Source organism: Homarus americanus, unplaced genomic scaffold (assembly GCF_018991925.1).
Source record: "Homarus americanus isolate GMGI-L3 unplaced genomic scaffold, GMGI_Hamer_2.0 scaffold367, whole genome shotgun sequence".
In the NCBI taxonomy this organism is placed as follows: domain Eukaryota; kingdom Metazoa; phylum Arthropoda; class Malacostraca; order Decapoda; family Nephropidae; genus Homarus; species Homarus americanus.
Genome location: NW_024743709.1, coordinates 14,180,983 through 14,206,254, shown reverse-complemented (window position 1 = coordinate 14,206,254; position 25,272 = coordinate 14,180,983). Strand labels below are relative to the sequence as shown.

General features: G+C 42.9%; 1 protein-coding gene across 1 annotated transcript in view; it reads left to right on the top strand.

Annotated features, from left to right (window-relative positions):
- The window catches only part of LOC121877283 (titin-like), an 83,515-nt gene that overhangs the window by 16,623 nt on the left and 41,620 nt on the right, over window positions 1–25,272 (top strand). Inside the window, exons 3-9 of the mRNA XM_042382960.1 lie at window positions 4,219–4,373; window positions 5,607–5,774; window positions 14,070–14,231; window positions 17,016–17,179; window positions 19,788–19,811; window positions 21,606–21,756; window positions 24,883–24,994. Of these exons, the coding sequence (XP_042238894.1) occupies window positions 4,219–4,373; window positions 5,607–5,774; window positions 14,070–14,231; window positions 17,016–17,179; window positions 19,788–19,811; window positions 21,606–21,756; window positions 24,883–24,994 (936 nt within the window). The remainder of the gene's footprint in view (window positions 1–4,218; window positions 4,374–5,606; window positions 5,775–14,069; window positions 14,232–17,015; window positions 17,180–19,787; window positions 19,812–21,605; window positions 21,757–24,882; window positions 24,995–25,272) is intronic.

Sequence of the window (25,272 nt, the reverse complement as noted above, 5' to 3'; positions counted from 1 at the left end):
GAAAATGTATTGGAATTTTCTGATGAGAAGGGGGAGTCCGGATCCCAGGACCCCCCCTCTGGATCCGCCTCTGTGTTGTGACTCCGAGCAGTACACGAAAAAAAAACCTTTTGTATATTAAACTCAGGGCTGTTGACAATAGAATGTTTTGCTTCGTTTTCTGCAATAGCTCACTCAGATTGAACACCACGTTTGGCAGTGGCGTCTTTGTGATGCGATTCAACGACATCTTTTGTAATCTGAAATGCCACGTGTTTTCTTCACCTCAGACGTCCAGTTGCTGCTTTTCCCTATTTCCAAGTCAAATTGTCCACTGTGGAGGTATGAGAAATTTGTCTGAGTACGGTAAAGAATCTCATAGCTGCTGCCTTCCTGTTTTTTTCTTGTTAATTATTTTGTCCGAATACATATGCCATTGTCATCAGCAATGTCATCGAACTTTGGGGAAAATGTAACCCCTCTTTCTCCCTTGTTCATTTTCCTGTACCATCTGTCATTTATCTTCGTCCACCACATTGGGCTTTGATTCCCTTTGTTCAGATCACATTGAAAACATTTCCACTGGGAATCTTTTGATATCTGAAAACAACGTCTTTATATGAAATTTCCTCCCCCTGTTATAATTTACACACAAATAATAGTCCCTGAAATATAAAGTCCTATATAGGAAAGAACAGTGGGGTATACTAAGGACTTACCACATCAAGTTCCCAGGCTGTTTCTGTACACTTTCAGGATTTACTGTACGTACAGTCTCCTTCACTTGTGCGTTTACCTGGGCTCGTCATATAAACATTTCACAAATCATTATTTCTTAGATATTTGTTTTAATATTGATTTAATTTGATTCCATAGTGTGTTTACTATTGTGAGTTTCCTTTTGTCGAATGTAAACAAACACAGCGCTGCCTCACTGCACAAAACCTGACGAGCCCCTGTAATCGGACAAGAGGAGACTGTACCATGATGACAAATGCTGCGCTGACATTCTCACTCCCACCGATTTTATTCAGGTTGACCTACTGGAGTATCTACTGCCTCTCCACGTGCCCATAACCCCGTCAGGGCTACACTTGACCACGTTAATATACACGAACTATATTTGTTTGTTTTTTGTGGGGTAGGGGCGGACATTACGAGAATACTTCGCAGTCGTGTGTCGCTCCAGGTGAAGCAAAATTAAAAAAATAACGGATTTCGTGAAAATTAGGCACCCATGCGTACTTCACCTGATTTAAACACCCTAATACTACATGGAATAACGGTTAGGTTAGGTTCGCGTTAGGTGTGTTTAAACTGGATTGCCTACTCTTCCCAAAATCCGAAATAATACTTTTTAATGTATACATCAACACACAGGGATGTTAAGAAATGAAAATATAATTGAAAATTAAGGCTCCGAATTCCAATTAAAAGTGAAATAGAAATTACCTAATCCTAGAATATAAAGGAAAAAGATTAGACTCAACTAGTCAGCATCCTCATACGTCATCTTCAGAATGTTAAAAAGATAAACAAAAAATAAAATCCCCACTCGTCATTACACACGAAAAGTGTCAAATCTCACAAACCCAATGGTCTGAATTTTTAATATCAGTAAATTATTTCATCCAGGTATTTTTAAGTATATCTTAAACAAAGAGTAAATCCTAAGTATGTAAAAAATAGATTGTAAAATGTTGAATAAAAAAGTAAGAATATCAGTATAAGCCTTAAATAAATCCTAGGAGCAGAATATTCCCTAAACGGTTGCAGCTTAAGGAAATCTTTTCGTTCAGTGGTCCCCTGAAGGTTAGCACAAACACACGCCATGTAAAAATAGGCTCCCTCCTCAGCTGGTGTACGATTGTGGCCTTGTAGTGAATTTTTAATATATATTTTTACTTCCGCGTTTTCCCCGTACGTGAAGAAAGGGTAGGGGAGGCTGTTGCTGTGAGGGCGTAGCATGTATGTGTGTGTGTGTGTGTGTGTGTGTGTGTGTGTGTGTGCTCCTGTTTACGTTATATAACAACATCACTGTTATATTCGTAAAATATTTGTGGCGTTGGACTGTGACGTGTTTCTTCGAAGACTGAGTGACTAACTGACTGACGAACTGAATATCTGCATTTTTTCCTTTTATTGTAGTAAACTTTCACAGATATTTACACTAATATCTCAGTGTTAACGTGTTGTATCTTACACTGACGGGTTTCACTCTTGGAAACACTGTCAGCATAAGAAGACGTTTTGAGTCTTCCACAGCTGTTATATATTTTATGGAAATTTAAAGCGAGGAGGACGTCTCAAAACCATTTTTTTTTCTTCAGATGTTAATGTATAAATCGTGGTGGAGGAGGGGGAGAGTGAGCTCTGGGAGGAGAACAAGGAGGGAGCCATTGGAGGAGGAGGAGGAGGGAATCATTGAAAGGGGAGAGGAAGGGGGAGGAGGAGGGAGTCATTGAAAAACAAGGAGGAGGAGAAGGAGGAGAGGACCATTGAAAGAGGATGGAAGGGAGGAGCGAGCCGTTGAAAGAGGAAGGGGAGGAGAAGGGAGGCGTTGGAAGAGGAAAAGGAGGGGACGCCGGTAACAGAGGAGGAGGAGGAGGGGGGAGCTATTAATAAGGGGAAGGAGAAGGAGAAGGAGAAAGAGGAGAAGGAGGGAACCGGTAAAAGAGAATGACAGTTGTTGTGGTGATGATGATGACAGTTGTAGGTGTGTCGTTAGGATCATTACACAAACATATTCCCTTAACACCTTGAACACACCGACATAAGCCATGTCATATTATGGACTCTAATTTTTATAGTCACAGGAAGATAATATATAAGAAAATATTGACTGACGAATACATTATACTGTATTTATTTCTAATTACCGATGGTGTTCCTTATATATAATGATATATATGACCTAATATGGTACGTTTATTTGTATGTATTGTGTTATATCTGTTATATTTGATCTCTGTCGTAAGTACTCATGAGTTCCCTCTCTCTCCGTGACTCATGAGTTCTCTCTCTCTCCGTGACTCATGAGTTCTCTCTCTCTCCGTGACTCATGAGTTCTCTTTCTCTCTGTGACTCGTGAGTTCTCTCTCATCTAGACTCATGAGCTCTCTCTCTCTCTCTCTCTCTCTCCTGGACTCATGAGTTATCTCTCTTGGACTTATGAATTCTCTCTCTCTCTCTCTCTCTATGTCTTTCCTAGACTCACGAGTTCGCTGTCTCTCTCCTAGACTCATAAGTTAATGCTCTCTCTCGCCTAGACTCATGAGTTCTCTCACTCTCTCGGTCTCCCGAACTCACGAGTTCTCTCTCTCTCTCCTAGACTCATGAGTTCTCTCTCTCTTGGATTTATGAGTTCTCTCTCTCTAGGAATCATGAGTTCTCTCTCTCTTGGACTCATGAATTCTCTCTTTCTCCTGGACTCGTGAGTTCTCTCTTCCGGACTAATGAGTTCTCTCTCTCTTGGACTCATGAGTTCTCTCTCTCTCCTGGACTAATGAGTTCTCTCTCCAGAACTTATCAGTTCTCTCTTTGTCTCCTGGACTCATCGGTTTTTTCTCTCTCTCTCTTGAACTCATTGGTTCTCTCTCTCTTTCTCCTGGACTCGTGAGTTCTCTCTCCCGGACTAATGAGTTCTCTCTCTCTTGGACTCATAAGCTCTCTCTCTCTCCTGGACTAATGAGTTCTCTCTCCAGGAGCTCTCTTTTTTGTCTCCTGGACTCGTGAGTTCTCTCTCCCGGACTAATGAGTTCTCTCTCTCTTGGACTCATAAGCTCTCTCTCTCTCCTGGACTAATGAGTTCTCTCTCCAGGACTTATGAGCTCTCTTTTTGTCTCCTGGACTCATGAGTTTTCTCTCTCTTTCTCTTGGACTCATGAGTTCTCTCTCTCCTGGACTAATGAGTTCACTCTCCAAGACATATGAGTTTTCTCTTTGTCTCCTGGACTTATGACTTCTTTCCCTCTTTATTTTGGACTCATGAATTCTCTCTATTTCTTCTGGACTCATAAGTTCTCTCTTTCTCTTCTGGACTCATGAGTTTCTTCTCCTGGACTCATGCATTCTCTCTCCTCGACTGATGAGTTCTGTCTTTCTCTTTTGGACTCATAAGTTCTCTCTTTCTCTCCCCTGGGCTCATGAGTTCTCTCTCTCCTGGACCAACGAGTTCTCTCCCTTCAGGACTCACATTTCTTCCTTCTCCGATTCACACAAGTCCTCCTCCTCCTCCAGAACGGACTTCCACTATGCAGCTAACGGTACGGAAAGCAGTCTGGAGATCTTCCCGCTACGGACGGAGGACGAGGGCCTCTACAAGTGCGAGATCACGTACCTGGCCGTCCGTGAGGCCTGTTCGGTGGTGCAGTTTGTCAACCTCACAACTCACGGTACGTAGAGAGACTCCTGGCTGGGCTCTAATTGTATTAGTACTGTGTCTACGGTATTTGTTTTTTTAGGGAATAATGTATTATATTGTTCACCTGTTTGATGTAATTCTGAGGATGAAAGTTGAAGTCTTGCCTTTGTCTATTCCTTCCGCCACACTCTATGTCCTGGGGGGGTTGTCCTTCCATCTGTCAGTTCGTCTGTCATACTACATGTCTGTCCGTCCGTCCGTAACATGTACTCGTATGTCCTTTTGTCTCATTCAACATATTCATCCATCTATCTCACCACCAGTGTGATTTTCATACTATGCGTCCGTCCGTCCATTGAAGAGATGTAAAGAAGTGGGAAGAAAAGAAATCGAAGAGGGGTGAGGTGGAGAAAGTGAAAAATAATATGGAGGAAGAAGTGGAAAAGGAAGAGGGGGATGGTGAGGAAGAAGAGGAGAACGAAGTGATGAAATTTTTAGAAACTTCCCCACCAGAACTTTTGTTTCGCAATTGTTTACACCGAGGTTCTTAAAAACTTCTCACACAAAACGCTGACAATAGTTGACAACACCGCCGCCGTCGTCCCCTCCCCCCCCCCTACCCACCATTACAAACATCATCCTCCCCCTGCCCCACCCACTCACACCCTGCAGTTGGCGTGAACCCATACTGGGATGGTACAGGCGCCTTGTGCCTCACATACTTACAGCCATCGGCAGTAAGGAATCCACCTTCGCTGATCACTGACTTGCCGCTATTAAAACAAAACTTTTTTTTTTTTGCCATTAGCCCCAACATTTACTCAACTTAGATTTGGTTTTGTGTTTAGTTGAGTGGGTTTTTTATGACAAGTTCTTACTGATAAAACTCAAATCCTTGTAAAAGTTAGAGTAACGTAAAATGATCTCGTTTGGGTTTAATATATTTGGTAGAGTAATGTCTAAGTAACAGACTTCTCAGGCACCACTTGGCTGTTTCCTCAACCTGTCGTCTCCAGAAGGAGTGTCTATGGCTCTGTTTCCATCGCCGTTGCTGCGGCTGTTAATGACATAAAAATAATTACTTTTTCTTTTGTTTTACAGATCGAGATATAGATTTTATACTTATTGAATGGAAATAAACTTTAGCTATTTTAATAAGAGGAGGCCGATATAGATTTAGCTACTGGAGATCTGATGAAAGGAGGAGTACTGCCCTAGCATAAATAGAATAATAAATCTCCCCCCCCCCCTCTCCCACCCACAGCGCTGCCGAAGTATCTTCAGATGACTTTCGAGGATGGATCGCCCGTCGAGACCGGCACAACAGTGGGGCCCTTCGACGAGGGCACCACCCTCACCCTCATCTGTGAGTCAGGGGGAGGCAAGCCCGTCGCCCGCGTCACCTGGTTGAACGGCAGCCAAAATCTAGCAGGTGGGTTAGCTGGAATAATGAAGAAAATTTGATCTGATAATCTTGTGGCAGCCCTCGTTGTAGTTGAGTTGCCAATTCATTAATATAATTTCTTCATTATTTAAGCAAATATACGATCATTTGGAAACTTCTCATTATCTTAAATAACTATGAATAGTTTATTATAAAAATGCTACTTTTGGATACAGCCAAAAATAGATCCACCAATCACATTCACCATTACATACAACCTTACTTTCCCAAATATTGCCGGGGAAAATTATGAGTACGAGATTCAGGGTGGGGTCGTTGCTTCTTTGGCTGACTGTACAAACACAACACGGGGACAGACATATACAGTACACACACAACACGGGTTAGACATGTATGTAGACCTGTTACTTGTAAGGCCTGTGAAGAGTGGGACTTGTCAGTATACTGTCCCACTTAAAAGTAATTTACTTGTAGTTGTTTAGAGTCCCGTTGACATCAATAGGATGCCTGAGACAGTCGATAATTGTAATCCATTTGCACATTCACTTCTTCCATAAAGGTGGTTAAACAAACACAAGACTGGTTCATATGTACAGTGTGATATATACAACTCTAAATACTGTACAGTTAATTAGACTGCCCCCTTGATCTATTACTGAAGAGTTCTTGGTGTGAGTCGCGCTAGTACTGAAGCAGGCTCTGGTGTTAGGCGAGCTTGTACTGAGGTAGTTCAGGTGTAGATCTTTACTCTAAGGGGTCCAGCTCAAGACTACGAAAGGGGCTTGGTTATGCCACGCCCGTATAGAATAATTCCTGCACTCGCCACCAGGGCGATCTATGAGTCAAGCTTCTATTATCTAGAAGGTTCTCGATGGAGGAAGTAGTCACCTCCGTGGAAAGTCAAGCCGAACAACAGTCAGCAGTGTTTACATTGCGTGTATAAATAACCGGCTGGTAAATGATCCCGTTGACCCGTGAATCACTCTCGACTGGCGGTGCCATTATCTATATATTACTTCTATAACTATCTAACATACTAGACGTATTACAAGTGTGAAGTAAAGTATCCATTTACCACATATGAGCAATCTAATTAGTGTTTAAAGAATTACCTACTACTCAGTGGGAGAGTTGCATGATTCATCGACACTCGGACAAGACAAAACGTCTGTGGGATGTTTTAGTCTCACGCCAAGCGCTAAAACCTATGAACAACCTTTACCCTCTACAGGTCATTGAATAATGAATGTTCATAATTATACATCCATGGTTGTAAATTGTTAATTACTTACTCTAAATTATACAGTATGTAAATTATACTTTGTTACAGATTGCTCGGCCACATCGTGTCACCGTGACTAAAATAAAAGAAAGAGTCCTATCACATGGGTATTGCTAAATGCCTACCTTGGTGATGATCTCAAATGATTACCACTATGTACTGCGTTAGGCTGCGTGTTGAATAATATTGGGGACAGCTGCCTGTATAGCAGATTTACCTAAAGCTGATTTACAAAGTTGCTTCTTTACATAGAAGGCTACGGAAAATATAATTATTATAGTGGTAATCACAGCGAACACCACCAGGGCTGAAGTCACTGTGGGATGAGTATCGTCTGTCACAAATGTCAGTGGGTGCCACAAGGCTGCATCATCATCACTATCGGTATCCATTGATTTGTCCTTCAACACTGTAATGTTTGTGATCACTTCACTTCGGTGTATTTTCTGAAGGTCCAATGGGTGAGAGGCGATAGGTTTCCTGAGGATGGACGATGCGTCATGGCGTGTAGTTCCCCATATGGTGAGCAGGCTCGAAGACAATGAGCATTGCCGTGGTAACTTATAACGTCCTCGTCCCACAGTGAAGCTTCTAGGCGATTCATCAGGGTAGATCACTACAACGGGCAGTTCCTGTGGGAAATACAAATAAACATTACCCTGGATATCTTCTAAAATACACTGTCAAAGTGTCTGTTAACAAAACTACATGACTCTAAATTTGTCCTGTTATTGACTAAGTCCATCTCACAATTTGAATAAGACCTGGCTACATTAATTCGTGTTGAATAACAAATAAGATTACTTGACTCCTTCAGGCATGTAGCATATGCTGACGGAGGTGGAGTCGCCATGAGGGATCTATCTCTAGACAGCAGGATAGATGTGGAAACTTTAATTATTATTACAGCTTGACCATTCTATATACTAGGGAAGGGTATATTGTCAAATTTTTGGAACTCATGCTTATCCACGAATGGCAGATTCAATATAATTTGATCGGGTGTGACAGAAACAGAGAGAAGGCTGTAATAATTTCAGGTTGGTGACTAAGGAAAGAAAATAATTACAACAATACTCTACTTGACTTGACAAAGAGTGTATCATAGTGGTTATGATGAATTGCTCTTGTAAGGAACTGAAAGGCTATCCTTATTCACCAACTGATTGATAGTCTTCGTGATCTCATCTAGCTTCCTACCAAGATTAGCTAACAGATGAGATTGGCTGAACAGAAATGCAGAATTCTGGTCGGCCTGTTGCTTAAGTACAGTAATCTGTTTCCGCAACTGGGCTAAGTCATCTTCTGTGGCTACTCCTAACAATGATTTATGAATGTATACCAAGAAATTTAGAAGACCTCTCTTCCTTCTACTCCTGTCACTATATGCAGGGGGAGCAATAGGAGAAGGTGTGGTGTTTGTAGCCATGTAGGGCTGTGGAAACTGGTGAATAATGAGGTCCAAGGATGTTTTGGAGATATACCTCATCATAATTGTGCCCCTCGTCCACTAATTCGAAAACAGATGAAAAGAAGGTTAATTGATTAGTTAGACATGAACGACCGCTTGTGGAGCCATGCTGGGAATCATTGATCAACCTGTGCTTCTCCAGGTGATTTCGAATAGAGTTTGAAATGATTGCTTCCAGTAATTTGCCTACAATTGATGGTAGACTGATTGGACGGTAGTTAGAGGATAGTGATCTATCTCCCTTCTTGAAAATCGGTATTACATTCGCTATCCTCCAGGATTCTGGTACTACACCCGTTTTTAAGGACACGTTAACAACTTTGAAAATGGCATACTAAGCTCTTCCTTACATTCCTTTAATACCCTGGCAAATATCTCATCGGGATCTGGTGACTTATGAGGCTTTAGTTTGTCTATTTGCTTACTAACATCGTTACTAGTCACTACTATGTCGCTTAATTTATTTTCTTCACTATCTCTGTATAGAGTCGGTGCCTCTGGTATCATGTTTAAATTTTCGGTGGTGAAAACTGTTGAAAAATATTTATTCAGATTAGTGCTCATTTCTCCATCGTTATCAGTTAGCTCTCCGGTATCTGACTGTATTGGTCCAATCTTTTCTCTTGTTTTAGTTTGATACATTTGGTAGAAACTCTTGGGGTTTGACTTTGCTTTCCTTGCTACCTTCAGTTCATTATTCCTCTTTGCTTTTCTTATCTCGGTCTTAACCCTACCGGCCAATACCTTATAAAAATCTCAGAGGTAAACTTCACCACGATTTATTCTCCTACCTATAGCCTTCCTTTGTCCAATAATATTCTTTAAATAATTATTTATCCATTTAGGGTAATTGGTGTTTGATCTGAGTTTTCTGTATGGTATGTTCTGCCTTTGTGCATTAAGTAACTCATTATTTAAATTTTTGTGGAACTCGTCAACCTCAAATCTTGTGATCAGGTCATCCTGAACCGTGAGGTCTCCAGGTAAGGTGAGGTCGCCGTCTGTGGATACATTGCGTGAGGTCACCTCATTTTAGGTCATGTAATTCACCCCCAAGCATGATACCCCTTTTCTCAGCTGCCTCTTCAAACTATCAAAGTTTTCCTTTCTAAAATCTCGGATTTTAGTGGAATTTTCCTTGAGGCTGCCCTGAAATTCTAACTGGAATCTTATATTTTGTGATCGCTGTTAGCAACTTTGTTCCCTACCTCGCCATTACTAATGAGGTTTTCTCTGTTTGACAGAACTAAATCGAGTATATTATTACCCCAGGTAGGTTCGATTATATGTTGGCTTCGGAAACAGTCCTGGATTGTTTCAAGAAAATCCTCTTATTCTGAGTTACCCTTAAGGTCAATCCAATGGAAGCCCTGCGCATTTCATCCCAAATAAGTCGCTCATTAAGTCTATCAAGATTAGGAGGTCTATATATTACTCCTGTGATAAATTTTCACTACCATCGATTAATTTTATCCAAATTGTTTCTGTATTCCGCTCAGTTTTTATTTCCTTATTTATTTCACACTGCAGATTATCCCTGACATAGATTGTTACTCCGCCTCCTTTCCTAGTCTGCCTATCGGTATGGAATAATTTGGAACCTGCAATTTGGTATTCGACAGGTAACTCATGTGAGTCTAGGTTTATCCATGTTTCGGTGAATGCCATTATATCGATTTTTTCGGTACATACTAATGCCCTGATTTCACCCATTTTGTTACTCATACTTCTACTGCTTGCATAGTAGATATTTAAGTTAGTCGTGTTCTGAGTCCTCTCTCTGTCGCGTTTAGATTGTAACTCCCTGCCTAATTTAGTTTCGTCATCATTCCTAGCACTATTTCGCTGTAACCTTTCACTTTGTTTACCCGCTCCTACTGCAGTCTCCTCCACTCCCTTGCTCATACGTTCTCCAAGCAGCTTAAAGACTTCCATATCTTTTGAACCGCCCTGTCGAGAGAGCCAGCCAGGGTAGCCACCCCAACCCTAGACAGATGCACCCCATCCCTAGCATAAAGGTCCCTTCTGCCGTAAAAGGAGTCCCAGTTGTCAATGAATGGGATTGATATTGACTTGCAATATCTGTCAAGATGGCCGTTAACACCAACTGCCCTTGACAACCATTCATTGCCAACTTTCCTTCAAGGTAGGACACCACATATGATAGGGATCCCTCCATTCGACCTAATACGTTCTATAGCTGTCTTGAACTCATCAAGAATCTCCTCACTCCTACAACGGCCAATGTCATATCTTCCTGCACTGAGGCAGATAATGGGTTTGTTCCCCTTACCAGACAAGATATTGTCCATCCTGTCAACTATACCCCCCACCCCAGCTCCTGGCAAACACGCCCTCACCCTATTTTCATTTTTATCCTGTACCTGGGAATCGCCAACAATTAAGTTTTCGTACTTTCCTTGTCATCCTTGTCCCTGACTATGCTAACGTCCAATTCGTCTATCAAAGGACTGAAAGAGTTGGTACACTAAGCTGTTGTTGTCGTACCCTTGGTGTGTTTTTTCACGACCAGCTTTGTCGTTCCTCTCCTCACAACCTTCATTTCGCCTGAGTCTTCGTAAGACACAGGCTTTCCTTGTCTCGTTTCTTCCTTTATCTTCGCCATGACTTCCTTTAATTTCAAGATTTCTTCCTTGGCCCTCTGAAGGGCACAGCCCTGTTCACAAGTAGCACTAGCCATTACTGACAATCAATCCACAGGAGCTAAGCCTGCCGTGAACTTTCCTCTAGTGAGGTCAGAACTCAATGGGTGAGTGACGAGGTTGATTCTCTGCTCCCAGCTGTGCGAAGGAGGAAGAAGTCTACTCTCCCGTCGCGGGTGTGTGGTGCCCCCAGCTGTTTCAAGGCCGCGAGGAGGTGAGGAAGCATGTGGTGCTCCTCCTGGGCGATCAGCTGATGTCGTGGAGAAAAGCGTAATTCTTCTCCCTTGGGGTCGGCGAATGTTGTGAATCATGGTCTATGAGGAAGGTGATTCTTGGCGTAGACGACAAATCTTGAAGTTGTTTAATGACGTGTTCATACGTTAGTGACTATATCACGGATGAAGTAGTGGAATTTCCCTGCTGTAATAGAAGTTTGGAACTTTACACTGGGCTTCACTAATATTAATCACTGTATTGAGCACTTAACTGACGATATGTCTTACTCAGGAACTCAGTCGTGATGAATCAGGTAGAAGCTGTCTGGAGCTTTTAGACCCAGTGTAGATGTAAACGTGAACGCTTGTAGACGTAGGTAGATGCCGTAACTTGTAGTAAGTCGTAGACACTGTAACTCTCTTCAGAGGTTAGAAAAATGTATCCCGTTGAAGCTGCTATCACCTGTAGACCTGTTACTTGTTAGGCCTGTGAGGAGTGGGCCTTGTCAGTATACAGTTCCACCTAAAAGTGATTTGCTTGTGGTTGTTTAGAGTCCCATTGATATCAGTAGGATGCCTGACACTGTCGATAATTGTAGTGCATTTGGACGTTCACTTCTTCCATAAAGGTGGTTAAACAAACAGGACTGGTGTGTATGTACATTTAATTACACTGGCCCCATGACCTATTACTGAAAAATTCTCAGTGTGAGTTGCGCTAATATTGAGGCTGGCTCTGGTGTTAAGAACATAAGAGCATAAGAAAATAAGGAGTCTGCAATAGGCCGGTTGGCCTGTGCATGGCAGCTCCTGTCGAGAGTTACTACCACTCTCCATCATCCATAAATCTATCTAGCCTCCTTTTAAAGCTTTCCAGCATTCCAGCACTTACTACAAAGTTGCTAAGCCTGTTGAACTCGTCCACCACCCTATTTGTGAACCAGTTCCTTCCTATCTCCCTCCTAAACCTAAACTTATCCAACTTATATCCGTTGCTACGAGTCCTATCTTGCTCGGATATTATAAGAACTTTATCTATATCGCCTTTATTGATTCCTTTCACCCACTTAAATACTTCTATCATATCTCCCCGCACTCTTCGTCTTTCTATGGAATGTAAGTTTAGTTTCTTTAACTTATCTTGACATGGAAGGTTTCTATGTCCCGGAATCATTTTCGTCATTCTTCGCTGCACCGACTCTAGTGAATTGATATCCATTCTATAATCAGGGCACCAGAACTGAACCGCATAGTCGAGGTGCGGCTTGACTAGCGCAAGATATAGTTGCAATAAGACCTCTGCACTCTTATTGCTTACACTTATAGATATAAAACCTAATATTCTGTTTGGCTTATTTCGAACATTAACGCACTGTTTTCGAGGCCGTAGGTCCGGGCGTACAAGTACCCCTAAGTCTCTTTCACAAGTCGACTTCTCTAGGTTGATGTTGTTAAGGTTGTATACATTGACAGTATTTGTTCTTCCAATATTAAGTACACTGCACTTGCTGGTGTTGAATTTCATTTGCCATTTTTCTTACCACTCCTGCAGTTTATTTAAATCCTCCTGTAGTGCATTTGCATTGTGCCCTGAATTAATCTGCCGCCCTATTTTGGTATCATCCGCAAACTTGCTTATGTCACTGCTGATCCCAGTATCTAGATCGTTTATGCAGATTATGAACAAGAGTGGGCCCAGTACTGACCCCTGGGGAACCCCACTGGTTACACAACCCCACTCAGATTTAACACCATCTACGCTGACCCTCTGTGTTCTATCGGTGAGCCATGATTTTATCCAACTTAAAACTTTCCCCTCGATACCATGAACCTTAACTTATTTCAGAAGCCTCTGATGCGGTACTCTGTCAAACGCTTTGCTAAAGTCTAAGTAAATAACATCGTAATTTTCGCCCTTATTTACTACCTCGAAGAATTTCCTGAAAAAATGACCTGAGGTCATGACCCTATGACCTGACCTCATGTTTAGTAAGGTTACCCTGTGTACTTAAGCATCTCCGTCCATGTAATTCAGTTGCCTCTGAAGATGTCTTGAATAAAGACGAAAGCTAAGGTGCTCCATTGTTTCCCTTTTCGCTGTGTGATTTTATCACACAGGGATATATATATATATATATATATATATATATATATATATATATATATATATATATATATATATATATATATATATATATATATATATATATATATATATATATTTTTTTTTTTATAAGCTAATCAGGATAGCATGCAATAAGGTTCTCTCGGTGGTGGTGAGAGGTGAGAGTAAGAAAACGTAGATATTAACGTTGAGAGAAAACTCAATTAAATGCAAATTCTCTCATAAAACGCGGGTGAAGCCTGAATACGAAGGGTCAGAAATACAGCTGGTGTCATATGCTGACCTCAGACAAAGACAAATTATTACTAAACATTTTTAAAATTAAAGTTGAAATAACTCGGTAATATTTTATTCAATATTTGTTTGATTTTTTAACTTGTATTTCTTTAAAACATTTTTTTTTAAATTTTAAACATTAAGTTATAATATCAATATCAAGACTTCATATAAAAAAAAACAAATGTTCTTTAGTTATGGGACCCTCTGTGTGCACCTTTATAAACGCTGCTGCTTCATTGATCTCAGCCAGCACATAACTGACCGTCCTCCTCTCCTTGCTCTCGCAGGGGAATATTCCGGCATCTTGGAACAAGACGGGACGGGCATAGGCAGGAACGTCCTCCACGTGCCCCTCACCCGGGCTGATCTGGGCACCAACCTCACCTGTGAGGCCGACAACGCTGCCTTAACCTCACCATTCACCGCCTCCGTCACTGTCGACCTCAATGGTCAGTATTCCTCACTTATTATCTGATATGTAACTGAGTTCTTATATAATAATTAACAAATATTTATAATTTATCTTAAGGTACAATTTCCGGTGAATTAGTTAGGATTTATCATTATGCACGGTAAGTATAATTCAGCATTAGACACTTAGAATGTTATTATTTGAAGAAAAAACTTGCTAAATAGGTAGATAAAACATAGTTATCTAATGAGCTCTGATAATTATACTGTAATGTATACTGGTACATAAAACACTACTTAGCATTCCTATAACACAAACATTTTTTCCTCCGCTGTTCAAATGTTTTTAGTTTATCAGATTATCCCTTAATTTTTTGCCCTTGAGGTCAACATTTATACACAATTTACCCATCTACTCTTCATCGTCTAATAAACCGATATGCATCCTTTAGCTACATGCCTATTTCACATTTTCGGCGTCGTTATTCCCAGCGTTCATTACACTGGCTATTTGCATAAGTGTCCACAACGGTATATAATATTGGCCCAATACTTGACGTTCTCTTCCTGGTGCCCCCTAAGTAAGGTGGTGCGTGCATGCGTGCGTGCGTGTAATGCATCAAGTGTGGCGGCATTATGTTAGTGTTAAGGTTCAAGCACTGCTTGCTTCCTCTCGCTTTCAGCTACCGCCGCTGGCTAGCCCTTGTGGTGAACAGGGAAGCAGCCTTGCATTAGTCTTCCCCTGCCAGTTCTCAGCCTCTTCACCATCAGGGCTATAGTTTGGCCCACATTAACTGACCATTTACTGCAGCCTCTCCACAGCATGTGTTTGTTCCCTCACTACCAGCACCTCCGTTGAGTAAGCTAAACATTAGATAATTACATCACGACACTTCCTTACAACACTATTTCTGACAGTCACCATAGCTTGACACTTGCCCTGACCCCTTACCTTGACCCTTGAGCCCTGCCCTGCCCCCTTACCTTGACCCCTGCCCTACCCCCTTACCTTGACCCCTGCCCTGCCCCCCCTACCTTAATCTCTGCCCTGCCCCCTTACCATAATCTCTGCCCTGCCCCCCTTACTTTGTCTCCTGCCTTGACCCCTTACCTTGACCCTTGACCCCTGCTGCCCTTTTACCTTGACCCCTGGCCTACGCTCTTTACCTTGATCCCTGCCCTGCCCCAGACCATGACCCTACCCTGCCCCACCCATGACCCTGCCTACACCGTGACCCTGCTGCCCCACACCATGACCCCTGCCCTGTCCCTTACCTTGACCCCTGCCATTCCCCGGACATGACCCCCCCCCACACCGTAACCCCTGCCCTGCCCCACACCGTGACCCCCGCCTTGTGTCACATCGCGACCCCTACCTGCCCTACACCGTAACCCCTGCCCTGCCCAGCACTGTGACCCCTGCCTTGCCCCACACTGTAACCCCTTACTTGCCCCACACCGTAACCCCTGTCCTGCCCCACACCATGACCCCTGCCCTGTCCCACCATGACCCTGCCCTGCCCCACATCATGACCCCTGCCCTGCCCCACATCATGACCCATGTCCTGCCCCACACGTGACCCCTGCCCTGCCCCACAGCGTGACCCTGCCCTGCCCACAGCGTGATCCCTGCCCTTCCCCACATCTTGACCCATGTTCTGCCTCACACCTTGACCCCTGTCCTGCCCCACACCGTGACCCCTGCCCTTCCCACCATCATGACCCATGTTCTGCCCCATACTGTGACCCTTGCCCTGCCCCACACCGTGACCCCTGCCCTTCCCCAAATCATGACCCATGTTCTGCCCCATACTGTGACCCTTGCCCTGCCCCACACCGTGACCCCTGCCCTTCCCCAAATCATGACCCATGTTCTGCCCCATACTACGACCCTGCCTTGCCTTACTTTGTGACCCCTACCCTGCCCCACACACCGTGACCCCTACCCTGCCCCACATCATGACCCATGTCCCCCACACCGTGACTCCTGTCCTGCCCCACACCGTGACCCCTGCCCTTCCCACATCATGACCCATGTCCTGCCCCACACCTGACCTCTGCCCTGCCCCTTACCATGACCCCTTCCTGCCCCACACCGTGACCCCTGCTCCCCTACCTTGATCCCTGCTCCCTTCCTTGACCCCGTGACCTCTGCTTTGCTCTCATTCTTTTATCTCTGTCCTGCCCCATACCACGACCCTGCCCTGCCCCCACACCGTGACCCCTGCCCTTCCCACATCATGACCCATGTTCTGCCCCATACTACGACCCCTGCCTTGCCTTACTTTGTGACCCCTACCCTGCCCCACACCGTGACCCCTACCCTGCCCCACATCATGACCCATGTCCTGCCCCACACCGTGACTCCTGCCCTGCCCCACACCGTGACCCCTGCCCTTCCCACATCATGACCCATGTCCTGCCCCACACCCTGACCTCTGCCCTGCCCCTTACCATGACCCCTTCCCTGCCCCACACCGTGACCCCTGCTCCCCTACCTTGATGCCTGCTCCCCTTCCTTGACCCCGTGACCTCTGCTTTGCTCTCATTCTTTTATCTTTGTCCTGCCCCATACCACGATCCCTGCCTTGCGTTACACTGTGACCCATACCCTGCCCCACACCGTGATCAATGCCCTCTTATCTTGACCCTTACCCTCCCCTAACCGTGACCTCTGCCTTGCTCTCATTCCTTTACCCTTGTCCTACCCCGCCCCACCCACAACACGGCCCCTGCTCTATGCCTATATCATGTTCTGTATCCTGCCCCACACCATAACCCATGCCCTACCTCACACTGTATCTTGTGCCACACCACTACAGTGCCGCCGCTGAGCGTGACAGTGACCGGGGCGGAGTCAGCGACGTACGAGGGGGACCAGGTAACGCTGTCATGTGTGGTGAAGGGAGCGAGGCCGGCCGCCATCATCACCTGGCTTAATGGCTCCGTACCTGTCCAGGACGCCCCTACGCTCGTCAACGTCCAGGTATGTATGTTTCTGTGCGTTGGAGAGCAGGCTAAAAGGAGGAGAATGTAGAGGAGAGGAAAATGAGATGGAGAATATAGAGGAAGAGGAGAAGGAGGAGGAGGAGGAAGTAGTTGGTAATGAAGTTCCATTTAGGTGAGAAAAACACAACTCATCAAAGTTACAGAAGTGAGACTTACCACACCAAAACATATGAGGGTCTTCGACTTTACCACACCAAACACGTATGTGGGCCTCCGGCTTCACCACACCAAACACATATGAGGTGTCTCCGACTTCCACTTGTTGGGTGAAGAATAATTATCCACTTGAATAATTCACATCTTTATTCGAAAAGTGAACTATATGTCACGACTGAAAGCATTATCACAGTCATTATTTTCTCTGCTGTGGAGTGTTCTTTGGTGAAGTGTTGGGGTTACAATCGAAGTTTTGTAAAGTTTGAGATGCCATTTGATGTGGCATTGCGTCTCACCAAATGGTTTCAAATCCCCGGAATTGAAGCTTGATGCCGTGCTAGTTTTGATTACGATAGATTTATGGTAAAAGGCGCTGCTGCGGAGTTTGTATTGTAGCTTTGTTGGTCGACAAGTAACACTGTGTGCTGAATATGTGGTGCTGAAAGCCACTTATGTTTTAATCGTGAAATCATGTCGACTGTAAGATTATTGTGGAGAAGCGGCCGCGGGGGATGTGTGTGTGCAAAGTGGAGATGAAACTGATAAACCGGCATGTAGAAAATAAACCAACTGGAGAATTAAATGTGCATAATTCCACAAGTAAAGAATTAAGAGGGTAGATTATAAGCTGCCCTCTTAATTCTTTATTTGAGTTCATTATTAACCCTTTGGCTCCTGGAGGTTACTCTATTTTGAATAAAATCGTCTGACGGCGGCCAGAATATAATTCTAACGTGCGACAATCAGCAGGAAAGGGTTAAGTGTTCAATAACCTAAAGTTCCGGAGGATAAACTGTAACGGTTATTAACACCGGTGGTTTGAGAATACATCGCTGCTGTTAAGAAATAGCTGCTAAAAAGTGAATGTGCACTATTTACTAAACACGCCGCGCGGGACGGGTAAAAAATGCGTAATTGCAAGTTTTACACACAAACCAAAGTTTCTGAATAACTGCGACTCCTAAAACTTCTGTGTGCTGAGCTGAAGAGAAAAAAACACTCATAGAAAACTAACTCCCAGTTTTATTATACTACTTCATTGTGACTTTTTTTCTGGTGAACTTTTTTCGTGTGGCTTTGTGTATCCATTCACTGTTCTGAGAAGTGGTAAACTTTCTTGACTATAAGTACAGAAAGTGAAGTCATTTCAAAAGTTACTGTAGAAAAGGTTTTCCACCGCTGTGAAGCTTAATATGACTAAGGTTGAGGAAATGCATTGCGACAAGCTTTCAAATGCGATCTTATGGGGAGTTAAGGATGGATAAATCTCAAGCTCGCCTGTTTAAATCCTCTTTATACTACTTATTATATCATACATGGACCTCGAGCTTGACACTTGCGAGAGAAAAGAAGGGTGGTGAAGGGAGGAACCATAAATCGACCAATTACGGTATTTATTTTTTTAACCTCTGGTCCTCTCAAAAAACAAGCGAACCTGACGCAAACACACGAATATCATCAATTTGACTATCCTAAGAATCGATTGTTTTAACCTGAGAAGAAATGGAGCACGTGCAAGAGGAAGGATCAGCTGTAGGTGTATATTAATTAATGTGGAGGGAGGTAAGGGAGGATCTCGTTCTCCCTGTTACTTCCTCCTCCTCCTCCCCCATCACCTTGTATTTTGATAGCACAAAATATATGGAGGAGGCCTTTATAAGTTGTTAGTCTCTAATTCAGTGTTTTATTTCGTCATTCAGTAAGTGACATTATCATTCAGAAGGTAAATCAGTACACCTCTCTATCGTTACATACATTTAATTATAATACTATATACAATTTCTTAATTCGGTAATTTTTTTATCATCTACCCTCGGCACGGAAGGCGCTTTTATTTATTTTCTTTCGTTTGATTTATTTATGTTTTGTATGAATGTGTAAGAGTGAGAGAGTGTGTGTTCAGACCAGGTGGTGATGGTCAAGAAGCGTCGTCCATAACGAGGGCGAGGTTAACGTTATACCACTTTTTTATTTATTTATTCATATATACACACATAAACAAAGAGATATACATATTTATTGATAAATGAAATCTGTATAGACTTAAGTTTTACTCGGTCATAATTTAAAAAAACAAATCTTAAGTTTCAGAAGAAGAGTACTGTACAAAAAGTAATTTTAGCAGTAGCATGAAATTCATAACTGTGAATTATATATATCCACAAAATTTAACATCGCATGAAATAATTATCTTCTACCACACATTGCAAACGATCGGTTAAATTCCCCATTAATATCGTCAGTAGCATGAAAGTGTTTACTGGTAATGTAGTAATGTACTTTCACGCGCGGTAATTATTTTTTTTATGTTAGTCTAACTTGGGTGCCCCCCCCCCCCACCCTGCCCGCTACCGAATCATTGAACCACGAGACCAATAATTATTGTCTTGCTTCCCTGCTGTCGCTGCCTGGCTCTGCTGCATCCCCAGGAGGACTCGGGCAAGATCCGTCTCGTAAGTTTGAGCATCATCTGTCGTTGTGTTGTGGTGGTAGGGTGGTGTGAGGGTTGAGTGATTAACTCTTGTGTCACTGGCGTGTGTCTTGCTGCTGGGCTGATCACGTCACGCATTACAAAAGCAAAAATCGGGGGAGAAATAGTTATCTTCTCTTGTTGCCGTCTGCTCTTTCTCGTGCTTCATTTCATGGCATACAGTATGTCTTACAATCGCCTGTTTTTAATCTGTCTCTTGTGTCTCTCTACAATTTGTTTTCCTTATTGTATGTCATCTTTATATCTCCCTCTTAGTACGTTAACTATACTGTGATGCCTCGTAGTGCGTGACGTGGTCTTAAGACGAACCTTCACCAGTGTATTTTCTCACCTCCAATCTTTTCATTCACGGCACTTGCACGGGCCACGGCTACTGTGACGTCACGAATCTCCTCGGCTGTAATCCATCAATCAAATATATTGTAGCTACACATCGCTTTGTTGCTGTCATACAGCAGAATGTTTACCATGAATTAGTGGCCAGGAGTGGCAGCAGTGACGTCATAGTGGCAGAGGTGAAAGTAGTCACTGTGTGTGTGTGTGTGTGTGTGTGTGTGTGTGTGTGTGTGTGTGTGTGTGTGTGTGTTTGCTCCTTTTTTACTCACTAACACGTCGCATAACTTGATGGTGGCTGGCCAGCAAAACGTGAACCACTTTCCATAAGTGTTTTACGCTAGGGAATATATCATCAGGTTGTGTAAGCTTGTTAAGTAAAGTTGACTAACATGTGTACTCCAGTTCAACACGTGCACTCCACTCCAGACCATGGCGATACTAACTCCTATCTGCACATGTTACAGTATATTGAATTGATTATTTTTTATTTGGATTGACGTATTATCTTTTTGTTTGTACACTCGATTATTTTGTTTTACTTCCTTAGATTAAGGCTTGTATGGGTGAAGGGTATTAACTATTCAAAATCTTGACTTTCATTCTGTTGTGAGTTCAGCAGTACAGTGGACGAGAAATTTCGCTAAGAGCTCGTCGTTTTATTAGAATATCAAGTGTGTGCTCATAGAAAACAACCAACAATTTACTGAAAGAAACTTGTAGTAGAACTGGTTTTACTATGTACGCCCGGCCATGATACATATGATTTTAGAAAAGAGATATGTAGGCCATGTGTGTGAGCCCAGATTATCAGTGAAGCTGTATTCGGTTTCCCGCAGGTTAACTGAACATTTTCCAGCGGTTGGGTCGCATTATTGGGCCACACTGTACAATAGACACCAGAACAGACAATAAAGGGGGGGGGGGGATTATAACTCCCCCATCTCATCCCGCCTGTGATAAGTGACGCCCTCGCGGCTGACGCTCTCGAGTTGTCAGGGCGCCAAGTCTGGGGACACACTATTGGGGGTTATAGCTCTATTCTACAGTGACCTAACAGGGTAATCCCCCAGTAAACTCCCATATCATTAAATATAGAATACATTCAGAAATTGTGTGGAAATCTTTACTCAACTGCCAACAAACATCAAATTACTAAATATTTACAGAATTATTATACAGTAAGGGACGTCGTCCACATATTGTAGTTCTCCTTCATGGCTCACATCATTAAACCCTTCCGATAAGTTTTACTTTACTAGTCCCAGTAAGTTATTGTACAGTTGGCCTTGTGTTCAGTGCTCAACTGACCTGGTTTCCTTTTATGTCTTAACTACCAGGACTGCGATTTCCAGTGTGTAATTAACATTGACCTTCTCATTCTGGACAAGCGATTCACCTGACCTTGTGTCCCCCATACCAGCCTGACGACACGTACGAGACTAGGAGTCGCCTGAAATTCGAAGCCACACGATTCGAGAACGGGCAGAGCTTCTCGTGCAAGGCCTCGAACGTGGTGCTTGAGAACAGGAACCAGGAGCCCATGGACAGTATGGTCAGCCTCGACGTTCACTGTAAGTGAGGTGATGACGTGTAACTGTAGTGCTATTAGTGGTGGCGACGTGTAACTGTGGTGCTATTAGTGGTGGTGACGTGTAACTGTGGTGCTATTAGTGGTGGCGACGTGTAACTGTGGTGCTATTAGTGGTGTTTTTACAGGTAACTGTGGTGCTATTATTGGTGGTGACGTGTAACTATGGTGCTATCAGTGGTGGTAACGTGTAACTGTGGTGCTATTAGTGGTGGTGACGTGTAACTATGGTGCTATTAGTGGAGGTAACGTGTAAGTGTGGTGCTATTAGTAGTGGTGACGTGAAACTGTGGTTCTATTAGTGGTGCTAACGTGTAACTGTTGTGCTATTAGTGGTGGTGACGTGTAACTGTTGTGTATTAGTGGTGGTGACGTGTAACTGTGCTGCTATTAGTGATGGTGACGTGTAACTGTGGTGCTATTAGTGATGGTGACGTGTAACTGTGGTGCTATTAGTGAAGGTGACGTGTAAAGTGTGGTGCTATTAGTGAAGGTGACGTGTAACTGTCAATTGCTATTAGGGATAGTGACGTGTAACTGTGGTGCTATTAGTGACGGTGACGCGTAACTGTGGTGCTTTATTAGTGATGGTGACGTGTAACTGTGGTGCTATTCGTGAAGGTATTGACGTGTAACTGTGAGGGTGCTATTAGTGATGGTGACGTGCAACTGTGGTGCTATTAGTGATGGTGACGTGTAAATGTGGTTCTATTAGTGATGGTGACGTGTAACTGTGGTGCTATGAGTGATGGTGACGTGTAACTGTGGTGCTATTAATGGTGATGGTGACGTGTAACAGTGGTGCTATTAGTGATGGTGACGTGTAACTGTGGTGCTCTTAGTGATGTTGGCGATGTAACTGTGAGACTATTAGTGATGATGAAAATTTGACGTGTAACTCTGTTACTTCAGTAGTGATGTTGACGTGTAACTGTGGTGCTATTAGTGATGGTGACGTGTAACTGTGGTGCTATTAGTGATGGTGACGTGTAGCTGTGTGTTACTATTGGTGATAGTGACGTGTAACTGTGGTGCTTTTAGTGATGGTGACAGCGGGTAACTTTGTGGTGCTATTAGTGATAGTGACGTGTAACTGTGGTGCTATTAGTGATAGTGACGTGTAACTGTGGTGCTATTAGTGATAGTGGCGTGTAACTGTGGTGCTATTAGTGATGGTGACGTGTAACTGTGTTGCTATTAGTGATATTGACGTGTAACTGTGGTGCTATTAGTGACGGTGACGCGTAACTGTGGTGCTATTAGTGATGGTGACGTGTAATTGTGATGCTATTAGTGATAGTGACGTGTAACTGTCGTGCTATTAGTGATAGTGACGTGTAACTGTGGTGCTATTAGTGATGGTGACGTGTAACTGTGGTGCTATTAGTGATAGTGGCGTGTAACTGTGGTGCTATTAGTGATGGTGACGTGTAATTGTGATGCTATTAGTGATAGTGACGTGTAACTGTGGTGCTACGTGTAACTGTGGTGCTATTAGTGAGTGACGTGTAACTGTGGTGTAATTGTGATGCTGACGTGTAAGTGCTGTGGTGACGTGTAACTGTGGTGCTATTAGTGATAGTGACGTGTAACTGTGGTGCTATTAGTGATGGTGACGTGTAATTGCTAGTGATAGTGACGTGTAACTGTGTAGTGCTGACGTGTAACTGTGGTGCTATTAATGATAGTGACGTGTAACTGTGGTGCTCTTAGTGATGCTGACGTAACTGTGGTGCTATTAGTGATGGTGACGTGTAACTCTGTTGCTATTAGTGATGTTGACGTGTAACTGTGGTGCTATTAGTGATGGTGACGTGTAACTGTGGTGCTATTAGTGATGGTGACGTGTAACTGTGTTACTATTGGTGATAGTGACGTGTAACTGTGGTGCTTTTAGTGATGGTGACGTGTAACTGTGGTGCTATTAATGATAGTGACGTGTAACTGTGGTGCTATGAGTGATGGTGACGTGTAACTGTGGTGCTATTAGGGATGGTGACGTCTAACTGTGGTGCTATTAAGTAATGGTGACGTGTAACTGTGTTGCTATTAGTGATATTGACGTGTAACTGTGGTGCTATTAGTGACGGTGACGCGTAACTGTGGTGCTATTAGTGATGGTGACGTGTAACTGTAGTGCTATTAGTGATGGTGACGCGTAACTGTGGTGCTATTAGTGATAGTGGCGTGTAACTGTGGTGTTATTAGTGATCGTGACGTGTAATTGTGATGCTATTAGTGATAGTGACGTGTAACTGTCGTGCTATTAGTGATAGTGACGTGTAACTGTGGTGCTATTAGTGATGGTGACGTGTAACTGTGGTGCTATTAATGATAGTGACGTGTAACTGTGGTGCTATTAATGATAGTGACGTGTAACTGTAGTTTTATTATTGGTCACTTTTGTCAGTGGTGTTGGAAGTGGTTAAAAGTACTATATTATCTATGTTAATGGATATGAGTTAGAATATTGTAGTGTAGATGAACCTTTGTGGACATTTGCACGTAATGAATACAAAAATAAAACTGGCTGGCGTGGTGTTCACTTACTCTTAGAGGGTTGACAGTTGCAGACGACTCCACCCATTATAGATGCTGGTATGACAGTGAATATGACAGAATTTGTGAGGGTTATAATTATGATGTCATGGTTGTACATAAAATCTTGTATTTATATTGTTCTTATTTTATACCTCATGATAACACAATGATATTGATTTTTTACCTCATAAATCGTATGTATTATATTTTGTTACCTTAATCCTGATGGGGGAGAGGTCAGGGTGCTGTAAACTGGCTTGGCCTGTAAGTCAATTTGTTTATAAATACATTAAGTTGGGGTTATAACTCTCGTCAAAAATTTGTAAATTAATAAAAACAAAATTGTTAAGAATGGTAGAGATCACAGAGGGAGTAATGAGAAATTGTTTTAGGGTGCTAAACCATGGTTGATGATGACGTAACAAAATTGAGGACTGGCGAGGATTTGTCGGGTAAAATAAGTGTTCTTCTTAAAACTGTAAAACTTGGTGACACATGGTGGTGAGGATGTATCTTGTACTCTTGTTATGACTGTAACATTTGGTGAAGAGGTTTATGTTGCCCCCAGACGCCCCCATCGTGAGGGTCAGCCCAGAGAACGTCACTGTGAACGAGTCAATGGACGTACTCATCTTCTGCCAGTACAGCGCCAACCCTGCCAAGCTCTCCTACGTCTACTGGTAAGTCACACTCTCATTACTTATTTTACATATAATGTAGTATAAAAATAGAGATGGATAGAAAATTAATAATGATCATAAATTATTTTATAAAATAATTTATAAATATCTTTATGTAATACACCATGTTCTTACCCCAAAAAAAAACAAAAAAATGTTTTAACAACATAATTCGAAGATCACAATTACGAGTGGAAGTATACGGACCTTGATCTACTGATGAATAATAAGAGAGGTGTTGGAACCTTCCAGGCATGGTGCAACCTTCCACCCTATTA